Source organism: Oncorhynchus keta, chromosome 23 (genome assembly GCF_023373465.1).
Source record: "Oncorhynchus keta strain PuntledgeMale-10-30-2019 chromosome 23, Oket_V2, whole genome shotgun sequence".
NCBI lineage: Eukaryota > Metazoa > Chordata > Actinopteri > Salmoniformes > Salmonidae > Oncorhynchus > Oncorhynchus keta.
In genome coordinates, this window is record NC_068443.1 from 18,307,848 (window position 1) to 18,320,247 (window position 12,400).

The 12,400-nt window shown below is 37.9% G+C and overlaps 1 protein-coding gene across 4 annotated transcripts in view; it reads right to left on the reverse strand.

The window, feature by feature from the left end:
- Positions 1-9,579: 9,579 nt before the first annotated feature.
- The window catches only part of mmp16b (matrix metallopeptidase 16b (membrane-inserted)), a 47,003-nt gene continuing 44,182 nt past the window's right edge, over positions 9,580-12,400 (reverse strand). For all 4 annotated transcript variants that reach the window (XM_052476718.1, XM_052476716.1, XM_052476717.1 and 1 more), the window contains one exon: positions 9,580-12,358. In XM_052476718.1, coding sequence (XP_052332678.1) covers positions 11,991-12,358 — 368 coding nt within the window. In that variant the 3' untranslated portion in view covers positions 9,580-11,990. The remainder of the gene's footprint in view (positions 12,359-12,400) is intronic.

A 12,400-nucleotide genomic window follows, 5' to 3' on the forward strand; every position in this document is an offset into this window, starting at 1 on the left:
ATTCTTTTAAAGAGTGGTACAGGGAAAGAAGCCTTTTTGTACTCAGCTGACATTGTTTATAAGAGTGATACAGGGAAAGAAACCTTTTTGTACTCACCTGCCATTATTTTAAAGAGTGGTACAGGGAAAGAAACCTTTTTGTACTCACCTGCCATTCTTTTTAAGAGTGGTACAGGGAAAGAAACCTCTTTGTACTCAGCTGACATTGTTTATAAGAGTGGTACAGGGAAACTAACCTTTTTGTACTCAACTGCCATTATTTTAAAAGTGGTACAGGGAAAGAAACCTTTTTCTACTCAACTACCATTCTTTTAAAGAGTGGTACAGGGAAAGAAACCTTTTTCTACTCAACTACCATTCTTTTAAAGAGTGGTACAGGGAAAGAAACCTTTTTCTACTCAACTACCATTCTTTTTAAGAGTGGTACAGGGAAAGAAACCTTTTTCTACTCAACTACCATTCTTTTTAAGAGTGGTACAGGGAAAGAAACCTTTTTCTACTCAACTACCATTCTTTTAAAGAGTGGTACAGGGAAAGAAACCTTTTTCTACTCAACTACCATTCTTTTTAAGAGTGGTACAGGGAAAGAAACCTTTTTCTACTCAACTACCATTCTTTTAAAGAGTGGTACAGGGAAAGAAACCTTTTTCTACTCAACTACCATTCTTTTTAAGAGTGGTACAGGGAAAGAAACCTTTTGTTCTCAACCACCATTCTTTTAAAAAGAATGGTACAGGGAAAGAAACCTTTTTGTACTCAGCTGACCATTGTTTATAAGAGTGGTACAGGAAAGAAACCTTTTTGTACTCAACTACCATTCTTTTAAAGAATGGTACAGGGAAAGAAACCTCTTTGTACTCAGCTGACATTGTTTATAAGAGTGGTACAGGAAACTAACCTTTTTGTACTCAACTACCATTCTTTTTAAAAGTGGTACAGGGAAAGAAACCTTTTGTACTCAACTACCATTCTTTTAAAGAGTGGTACAGGGAAACTAACCTTTTTGTACTCAACTACCATTCTTTTTAAAAGTGGTACAGGGAAAGAAACCTTTTTGTACTCAACTACCATTCTTTTAAAGAGTGGTACAGGGAAAGAAACCTTTTTGTACTCAACTACCATTCTTTTTAAGAGTGGTACAGGGAAAGAAACCTTTTTGTACTCAACTACCATTCTTTTAAAGAGTGGTACAGGGAAAGAAACCTTTTTGTACTCAACTACCATTCTTTTTAAGAGTGGTACAGGGAAAGAAACCTTTTTGTACTCAACTACCATTCTTTTAAAGAGTGGTACAGGGAAAGAAACCTTTTTGTACTCAACTACCATTCTTTTAAAGAGTGGTACAGGGAAAGAAACCTTTTGTACTCAGCTGACATTGTTTATAAGAGTGATACAGGGAAAGAAACCTTTTTGTACTCACTACCATTCTTTTAAAGAGTGGTACAGGGAAAGAAACCTTTTTGTACTCACCTGACATTATTTTAAAGAGTGGTACAGGGAAAGAAACCTTTTGTACTCAACTGACATTATTTTAAAGAGTGGTACAGGGAAAGAAACCTTTTGTACTCAACTACCATTCTTTTAAAGAGTGGTACAGGGAAAGAAACCTTTTTGTACTCAGCTGACATTGTTTATAAGAGTGGTACAGGGAAAGAAACCTTTTTGTACTCAACTACCATTCTTTTAAAGAGTGGTACAGGGAAAGAAACCTCTTTGTACTCAGCTGACATTGTTTATAAGAGTGGTACAGGGAAACTAACCTTTTTGTACTCAACTACCATTCTTTTTAAAAGTGGTACAGGGAAAGAAACCTTTTTGTACTCAACTACCATTCTTTTAAAGAGTGGTACAGGGAAAGAAACCTTTTTGTACTCAACTACCATTCTTTTTAAAAGTGGTACAGGGAAAGAAACCTTTTTGTACTCAACTACCATTCTTTTAAGAGTGGTACAGGGAAAGAAACCTTTTTGTACTCAACTACCATTCTTTTAAAGAGTGGTACAGGGAAAGAAACCTTTTTGTACTCAACTACCATTCTTTTTAAGAGTGGTACAGGGAAAGAAACCTTTTTGTACTCAACTACCATTCTTTTAAAGTGGTACAGGGAAAGAAACCTTTTTGTACTCACCTACCATTCTTTTTAAGAGTGGTACAGGGAAAGAAACCTTTTGTACTCAACTGCCATTCTTTTTAAGAGTGATACAGGGAAAGAAACCTTTTTGTACTCAACTACCATTCTTTTAAAGAGTGGTACAGGGAAAGAAACCTTTTGTACTCAACTACCATTCTTTTAAAGAGTGGTACAGGGAAAGAAACCTTTTTGTACTCAAAGAGTGGTACAGGGAAAGAAACCTTTTTGTACTCATTGACATTTTTTAAAGAGTGGTAAGAGTGGTACAGGGAAAGAAACCTTTTTGTACTCAACTGACATTCTTTTTAAAAGAGTGATACAGGAAAGAAACCTTTTTGTACTCAACTACCATTCTTTTAAAGAGTGGTACAGGGAAAGAAACCTTTTGTACTCAACTGCCATTATTTTAAAGAGTGGTACAGGGAAAGAAACCTTTTTGTACTCAACTACCATTCTTTTAAAGTGGTACAGTGGTACAGGGAAAGAAACCTTTTTGTACTCAGCTGACATTGTTTAAAGAGTGATACAGGGAAAGAAACCTTTTTGTACTCAACTACCATTCTTTTAAAGAGTGGTACAGGGAAAGAAACCTTTTTGTACTCAACTGCCATTATTTTAAAGAGTGGTACAGGGAAAGAAACCTTTTTGTACTCAACTACCATTCTTTTAAAGAGTGGTACAGGGAAAGAAACCTTTTTGTACTCAACTGCCATTATTTTAAAGAGTGGTACAGGGAAAGAAACCTTTTTGTACTCAACTACCATTCTTTTAAAGAGTGGTACAGGGAAAGAAACCTTTTTGTACTCAGCTGACATTGTTTATAAGAGTGATACAGGGAAAGAAACCTTTTTGTACTCAACTACCATTATTTTAAAGAGTGGTACAGGGAAAGAAACCTCTTTGTACTCAACTGACATTATTTTAAAGAGTGGTACAGGGAAAGAAACCTTTTTGTACTCAACTACCATTCTTTAAAGAGTGGTACAGGGAAAGAAACCTTTTGTACTCAGCTGACATTGTTTTAAAAGTGGTACAGGGAAAGAAACCTTTTTGTACTCAACTACCATTCTTTTTAAGAAGTGGTACAGGGAAAGAAACCTCTTTGTACTCACCTGCCATTATTTTAAAGAGTGGTACAGGGAAAGAAACCTTTTTGTACTCAGCTGACATTCTTTATAAGAGTGGTACAGGGAAACTAACCTTTTTGTACTCAACTACCATTCTTTTTAAAAGTGGTACAGGGAAAGAAACCTTTTTGTACTCAACTACCATTCTTTTAAAGAGTGGTACAGGGAAAGAAACCTTTTTTAAAGAGTGGTACAGGGAAAGAAACCTACTCAACTACCATTCTTTTTAAGAGTGGTACAGGGAAAGAAACCTTTTTCTACTCAACTACCATACTCAACTGCCATTATTTTAAAGAGTGGTACAGGGAAAGAAACCTTTTTCTACTCAACTACCATTCTTTTTTAAAGAGTGGTACAGGGAAAGAAACCTTTTTGTTCTCAACCACCATTCTTTTTAAGAATGGTACAGGGAAAGAAACCTTTTTGTACTCAGCTGACATTGTTTATAAGAGTGGTACAGGGAAAGAAACCTTTTTGTACTCAACTACCATTCTTTGAAAGAGTGGTACAGGGAAAGAAACCTCTTTGTACTCAGCTGACATTGTTTATAAGAGTGGTACAGGGAAACTAACCTTTTTGTACTCAACTACCATTCTTTTTAAAAGTGGTACAGGGAAAGAAACCTTTTTTTAAGTACAGGGAAAGAAACCTTTTGTACAACTACCATTCTTTTAAAGAGTGGTACAGGGAAAGAAACCTTTTTGTACTCAACTACCATTCTTTTTAAAGAGTTACAGGAAACCTTTTTGAAACTTTTTTTTTGTACTCAACTACCATTCTTTTAAAAGAGTGGTACAGGGAAAGAAACCTTTTGTACTTTTAAGAGTGGTACAGGGAAAGAAACCTTTTGTACTCACCTGCCATTGTTTATAAAAAGAGTGGTACAACTAACCATTCTTTTTTTAAGAGTGGTACAGGGAAAGAAACCTTTTTGTACTAAACTACCATTCTTTTAAAGAGTGGTACAGGGAAAGAAACCTTTTTGTACTCAACTACCATTCTTTTAAAGAGTGGTACAGGGAAAGAAACCTTTTTGTACTCAACTGCCATTCTTTTAAAGAGTGGTACAGGGAAAGAAACCTTTTTGTACTCAACTGCCATTATTTTAAAGAGTGGTACAGGGAAAGAAACCTTTTTGTACTCAACTACCATTCTTTTAAAGAGTGGTACAGGGAAAGAAACCTTTTTGTACTCAGCTGACATTGTTTATAAGAGTGATACAGGGAAAGAAACCTTTTGTACTCACCTGCCATTCTTTTAAAGAGTGGTACAGGGAAAGAAACCTTTTTGTACTCACCTGCCATTATTTTTAAGAGTGGTACAGGGAAAGAAACCTTTTTGTACTCAACTGCCATTATTTTAAAGAGTGGTACAGGGAAAGAAACCTTTTTGTACTCAACTACCATTATTTTAAAGAGTGGTACAGGGAAAGAAACCTTTTTGTACTCAGCTGACATTGTTTATAAGAGTGGTACAGGGAAAGAAACCTTTTTGTACTCACCTGCCATTATTTTAAAGAGTGGTACAGGGAAAGAAACCTCTTTGTACTCAGCTGACATTGTTTATAAGAGTGGTACAGGGAAACTAACCTTTTTGTACTCAACTACCATTCTTTTTAAAAGTGGTACAGGGAAAGAAACCTTTTTGTACTCAACTACCATTCTTTTAAAGAGTGGTACAGGGAAAGAAACCTTTTTGTACTCAACTACCATTCTTTTAAAGAGTGGTACAGGGAAAGAAACCTTTTTGTACTCAACTACCATTCTTTTTAAGAGTGGTACAGGGAAAGAAACCTTTTTGTACTCAACTACCATTCTTTTAAAGAGTGGTACAGGGAAAGAAACCTTTTTGTACTCAACTACCATTCTTTTTAAGAGTGGTACAGGGAAAGAAACCTTTTTGTACTCAACTACCATTCTTTTAAAGAGTGGTACAGGGAAAGAAACCTTTTTGTACTCACCTGCCATTCTTTTTAAGAGTGGTACAGGGAAAGAAACCTTTTTGTACTCACCTGCCATTCTTTTTAAGAGTGATACAGGGAAAGAAACCTTTTTGTACTCAACTACCATTCTTTTAAAGAGTGGTACAGGGAAAGAAACCTTTTTGTACTCAACTGCCATTATTTTAAAGAGTGGTACAGGGAAAGAAACCTTTTTGTACTCAACTACCATTCTTTTAAAGAGTGGTACAGGGAAAGAAACCTTTTTGTACTCAGCTGACATTGTTTATAAGAGTGGTACAGGGAAAGAAACCTTTTTGTACTCACCTGCCATTATTTTAAAGAGTGGTACAGGGAAAGAAACCTTTTTGTACTCAACTGCCATTATTTTAAAGAGTGGTACAGGGAAAGAAACCTTTTTGTACTCAGCTGACATTGTTTATAAGAGTGGTACAGGGAAAGAAACCTTTTTGTACTCAACTACCATTCTTTTAAGAGTGGTACAGGGAAAGAAACCTTTTGTACTCAGCTGACATTGTTTATAAAAGAGTGATACAGGGAAAGAAACCTTTTTGTACTCAACTACCATTCTTTTAAAGAGTGGTACAGGGAAAGAAACCTTTTGTACTCAACTACCATTATTTATAAGAGTGGTACAGGGAAAGAAACCTCTTTGTACTCAACTACCATTATTTTAAAGAGTGGTACAGGGAAAGAAACCTCTTTGTACTCAGCTGACATTGTTTATAAGAGTGGTACAGGGAAAGAAACCTTTTTGTACTCAACTACCATTCTTTTAAAAGTGGTACAGGGAAAGAAACCTTTTGTACTCAGCTGACATTGTTTAAAGAGTGGTACAGGGAAAGAAACCTTTTTGTACTCAACTGCCACAGGAAAGAAACCTTTTGTACTCAACTGCCATTATTTTAAAGAGTGGTACAGGGAAAGAAACCTTTTTGTACTCAACTACCATTCTTTTAAAGAGTGGTACAGGGAAAGAAACCTTTTTGTACTCAACTGCCATTATTTTAAAGAGTGGTACAGGGAAAGAAACCTTTTTGTACTCAACTACCATTCTTTTAAAGAGTGGTACAGGGAAAGAAACCTTTTGTACTCAACTGCCATTATTTATAAGAGTGGTACAGGGAAAGAAACCTTTTTGTACTCAACTACCATTCTTTTAAAGAGTGGTACAGGGAAAGAAACCTTTTTGTACTCAGCTGACATTGTTTATAAGAGTGGTACAGGGAAAGAAACCTTTTGTACTCACCTGACATTATTTTAAAGAGTGGTACAGGGAAAGAAACCTTTTGTACTCAGCTGACATTATTTTAAAGAGTGGTACAGGGAAAGAAACCTTTTTGTACTCACCTGCCATTCTTTTAAAGAGTGGTACAGGGAAAGAAACCTTTTTGTACTCAACTGCCATTATTTTAAAGAGTGGTACAGGGAAAGAAACCTTTTTGTACTCAACTACCATTATTTTAAAGAGTGGTACAGGGAAAGAAACCTTTTTGTACTCAACTGCCATTATTTTAAAGAGTGGTACAGGGAAAGAAACCTTTTTGTACTCAACTACCATTCTTTTAAAGAGTGGTACAGGGAAAGAAACCTTTTTGTACTCAACTGCCATTATTTTAAAGAGTGGTACAGGGAAAGAAACCTTTTTGTACTCAGCTGACATTGTTTATAAGAGTGGTACAGGGAAAGAAACCTTTTTGTACTCACCTGCCATTATTTTAAAGAGTGGTACAGGGAAAGAAACCTTTTTGTACTCAGCTGACATTGTTTATAAGAGTGGTACAGGGAAAGAAACCTTTTTGTACTCACCTGCCATTATTTTAAAGAGTGGTACAGGGAAAGAAACCTTTTTGTACTCACCTGCCATTCTTTTAAAGAGTGGTACAGGGAAAGAAACCTTTTTGTACTCACCTGCCATTATTTTAAAGAGTGGTACAGGGAAAGAAACCTTTTTGTACTCACCTGCCATTATTTTAAAGAGTGGTACAGGGAAAGAAACCTTTTTGTACTCAGCTGACATTGTTTATAAGAGTGGTACAGGGAAAGAAACCTTTTTGTACTCACCTGCCATTATTTTAAAGAGTGGTACAGGGAAAGAAACCTTTTTGTACTCACCTGCCATTCTTTTAAGAGTGATACAGGGAAAGAAACCTTTTTGTACTCAACTACCATTCTTTTAAAGAGTGGTACAGGGAAAGAAACCTTTTTGTACTCAACTGCCATTATTTTAAAGAGTGGTACAGGGAAAGAAACCTTTTTGTACTCAGCTGACATTGTTTATAAGAGTGGTACAGGGAAAGAAACCTTTTTGTACTCACCTGCCATTATTTTAAAGAGTGGTACAGGGAAAGAAACCTTTTTGTACTCAACTGCCATTATTTTAAAGAGTGGTACAGGGAAAGAAACCTTTTTGTACTCAACTACCATTCTTTTAAAGAGTGGTACAGGGAAAGAAACCTTTTTGTACTCAGCTGACATTGTTTTAAAGAGTGGTACAGGGAAAGAAACCTTTTTGTACTCAGCTGACATTGTTTATAAGAGTGGTACAGGGAAAGAAACCTTTTTGTACTCACCTGCCATTATTTTAAAGAGTGGTACAGGGAAAGAAACCTTTTTGTACTCAGCTGACATTGTTTATAAGAGTGATACAGGGAAAGAAACCTTTTTGTACTCAACTACCATTATTTTTAAGAGTGGTACAGGGAAAGAAACCTTTTTGTACTGTAGTGGCAAATCGGTTCAAATATGACACAACCAAGAACTTTGTGAAAATCAATATAGACTTTTAATACACCAGTATCATAAGCCGGAGCGGTCCGCGGAACACACACCTGTCCAGAGCTCTCACTCTTCATTTTATACCCCCACATACATTATCAGTTCATCCCCCAATGCAAATACAGTTACATCCCAATCCTGCTTGTTCAGCCCAGTAACGCCCACATCTGCTTTCGGCCAGATTTATAATGATGACAAGACCCTTGCTTTGACCTAAAGATAATATATGTCCCTCTTTTCTGTGGCCTGTGTTTAGACCCTGTAATTAACTCTGTGTCCCTTTTGTATGTGTCTTTCATCTCCTTTAGCTTTAGGGTGTCCAGCTGTTCTGGTCGCCTTCTCTTCATATGGTTGTCTAAGATCAAACAGACTTATGTGTCTCCCCTGTGATGCGATTGTTGTCTGTAATCCATCAGTTGGTCATTTGGCTGACCCCCTCCTTTTTCTATCCCTCTGATCTTTGTCCAGCTGGTCTAAGCGTCTATGTGTCTGCATAGTTAGTGTCCCATACCCCCATGGCCTTTAACTGCTTCCTGCCCTATACAATAGAAAATGCATTTTACCAGAACAGGGAATGAACCCATAAGTGTATCTTTCTCTTGTGTTACCAAATCATGTATATAATTTCTCCCACAGTACTCTGCTGGCATTATTTTGAATAGTCTTCCAAAGAAGTTCATGGTCGGTTTCAAGTTCTCACTGAAAGAATGACTAAACAGTAGCATGTCTCAACACTGAGCTGTAAGACTACAGTACGTGGATGAGAAGAACATGCACAGTTTAGCATATGCGCTGACTTTTGGTGCCTATTGTGTGTTATATTGTGATTGTCTTTTATATATTAGGGATTGATTGTTGTATATATGAAGGGTACATGAGACAAGGGTGATGTACCTTTCCAGTGTTGTTTTCTATGGAACTGTACAATTAGCTCATTTAGTGAAAACTCTCAAAAGTCACGTTTCTTGTATCGAATGCTGTGTAATGGCCTCTACCCACTTCCATTAATGGCACTCCAAATTATCCCTGATGGCTTAACAGCATGTGTCAAAGCAGAAGAGAGAGAGGCACTCAAGAGGCTGGTGAAGATAACACTTATCAACTTCCAGACCGACAGACAAAGCTGGCAACCATGCCAGGCAGTTTTAACATTTAATGCTCCTGATTTTTATAAAAATTCCTTTTGTCCTTCGTGAAGAAGATCTCAGGTTATTTGACTATAAAATGATAGTGTCTGGCTTGTTTTGGCATTGATGCTGTTCCTTTGTACACACTAATGGAATTCTCTGTGCAGGCTTCAATGGCAAAGTCTTTTATTAAACATCGTATTCATCCTTTTGGTTTGGCCCTTTTCAAATGTTCTCTTTTGAGCTCTCTGCTTTCAAACATTGTATTTTATTTCATCATAATTTCTGTTGATACTACTAATACTGTATTTTATTGTATGATAACTTAGAAATATAATTTTCTTTGATTTAATCACTTAAAATGAAAATAACATTTACAATAATGATGTGACTCTACTGTACAATGCCAAAAACAACCAACAAAATAACAAGCAGGAGGATGACCAAACACGGCACTGCTTTTTAAAATCCATTTTATTGACAGACTTTATCTTGCCCTCAGAACAATGCAACGAGATTAAGGTGCTGATGAGCACAGAGGAATAAATACACCACTAAATACAGTATTGACTGAACTAGCCTGGCTCTGCTTCAGAGTTGGGTTCTATTTCAATTTAATTCAGTCCATTCAGGAAGTACACTGACTTCCAAATTCTCGTTGATGAAAATTGGAATTTAAATTTCAGCATACTTCAGGAATTGACATGGACTTGACCCCAACCCTGCCATGCTTTCAGACCTGTCTTTCAGACCCTCAACACAAGCACACTTACCATTAAGACATGTAGGACAACATGGAAGGCAGGCAAGCTTTCTTCTTCCAGCTGAAATCATATGAGAATGCAATAACAACAGAAACTGCATGTTTGAAGAAAGTAAAGATATCTCTTTAGAACGTCTCTGCCAATGTGAACATAATATTTAATGGCCTGCAAATGAGGATAGGACTGGGGAGCAGAACATTTAACATGGTTTAGAAAAAAAATGATGTCTCTGCCATGTAAATCAAATACAAAACTACAATTACCATGAGTACTTTAGTTCATGAATAGCAATTCGTTATGACCCTTTTAAACAATCCATGGAGAACAATAATGAGAAATTAACTGAGGTTCTTATAAGATAGTTATAACATGTTATTACACATTAGTCTTACGGTTTGATAATGATTTTGAAGGGTTAAGATATATTATTGATGTAGCTGTTGATATAGAGTTCAACATCCTGATTTCATAAGTGACCATATCCTTTTTAAGTAAAAAAAAAAATGTTTTACCACAAACATGGCAAACTCAGTCCCTAAAAATGCTAATACATGTTTTCACATTCACCGGGAATCTCACATACTGAGTCATTTCACACACGTCGAGAGGAACGTGATATAACAGAGCTCTACAGTGCGACCATTTTACTCGCATATACGCCTAAATATTTGGTTGTGCGACCTGGAATTTTAATTGAGGAGCACCAGTGCACCTAGAAACAAATCACCCAGATGATAATTGTTGCAATGATTACTTCACTGCACCACAGGCCCTGAGTGCCATATAGAACACACTGAGACCAGATTCATGACCATCATGCTTGCACCATTACTAAAAAGAAAACGGCTTGTTACCGAAAATATTTTTTATTGTGCTCCTAAATGGCTTTGTGTGCTCCTAAATGTCTTTGTGTGCTCCTAAATGTCTTTGTGTGCTCCTAAATGTCCTTGTGAACTCCTAAATGTCTTTGTGAGCTCCTAAATGTCTTTGTGAGCTCCTAAAAATCTTTGTGAGCTCCTAAATGTCTTTGTGTGCTCCTAAATGTCTTTGTGTGCTCCTAAATGTCTTTGTGTGCTCTTAAATGTATTGGCTTGCAATTTATGCATTTCACTGTAATTGTGCATGTGACAAATAAAACATGAAACTTGACAGAGAGCAGAGCATACCAGACCAGAGCAGAGCACACCAGACCAGACCAGAGCACACCAGACCAGAGCAGAGCACACCAGACCAGACCAGAGCACACCAGACCAGACCAGAGCACACCAGACCAGAGCAGAGCACACCAGACCAGAGCAGAGCACACCAGACCAGAGCAGAGCACACCAGAGCAGAGCAGAGCACACCAGACCAGACCAGAGCACACTAGACCAGAGCAGAGCACACCAGAGCAGAGCACACCAGACCAGACAGTTGGTCACAGGCATATATGGAAAAGACATGGTCAAAGAAAACGTGAGTGTGATGGAATGTCACAATGATGTTAGATCCATGGATTAGAATTAAACATCCCAACAAAGAATCCAGAGTCATAATCCTTTCTGGGAAAGGAAGATAGGTCAAAGGTCATATTTGGTTTGGGTATCAGACAGTCCACCTCACAAGTACTAATCTTTTAAAGATAATTCAATCAAAAAGCAGAGTCTGGGCAACTTGAACTTTACTAGGACACGAAAATAAAAAGTAGTATCCTATTACTAAATGGTCCACTGTACTGTAGTTAGTAAGGGCTTGTTAGGGGCGTGCAGAGACAGAGATAGACATAGGTCCCACACAGCTTTCCTCTTTCTCCAATAACTACTGAGTGTACACAAAGATAGTCTAGAGTTAAAGCAAATGCCTCTCAGTTGGAATTGGCAGCCACAGTCCCTCATAGTGTTGAATGAGAGGGCTAGCTTCACTCCATCTTGCATGTCACAAAGAGGGCAAAGCACTGTTTTGACCATGTTAGGAGGACTCCTCTACTGTACTGTATATACTGTCCATCCACAGAAGGGCTTAGTTCAACAACTACAGAACAATAGGAGTTTGATAACTCGTCCCTACAGTGCCTAGTGGGAGTTCCATACACTTCTACAGTTCCAGTCCCCTCTCTGGTTTAGATCAGACCCACTCCTGCATGGAGCGCTTGCAGTACAGTATGTGTCTCTGCGTGCTCTTCCTCCTGAACTGGAACACGGTGTAGAGCAGGACCATCATGCACAGCGCCAGGATACAGGGGATGGCGATAGCCACGGCCTTCTCCGTGCCCCCCGTGCTGTCCAGCTTGATGATGATGTCCACGTCACCACTGCTGCTGTCGTAGTGGCGCTCCTCCACCTCCGGAGGGCTCCAGTCCCAGTCGGGGTCAGCTGGTAGGCCGTCACAGCCCATGAAGTCCCTCAGGATGGAGCGGGGGTAGCCCGGCTCCACACGCAGCCGCTGGTTGTTGAACTTCCAGTACTCCTTCCCCTTGTAGAAGTAGGTGAATCCTGTTCAAAGGAGGAGGGGAAAAAAATCAACATTTAAACATT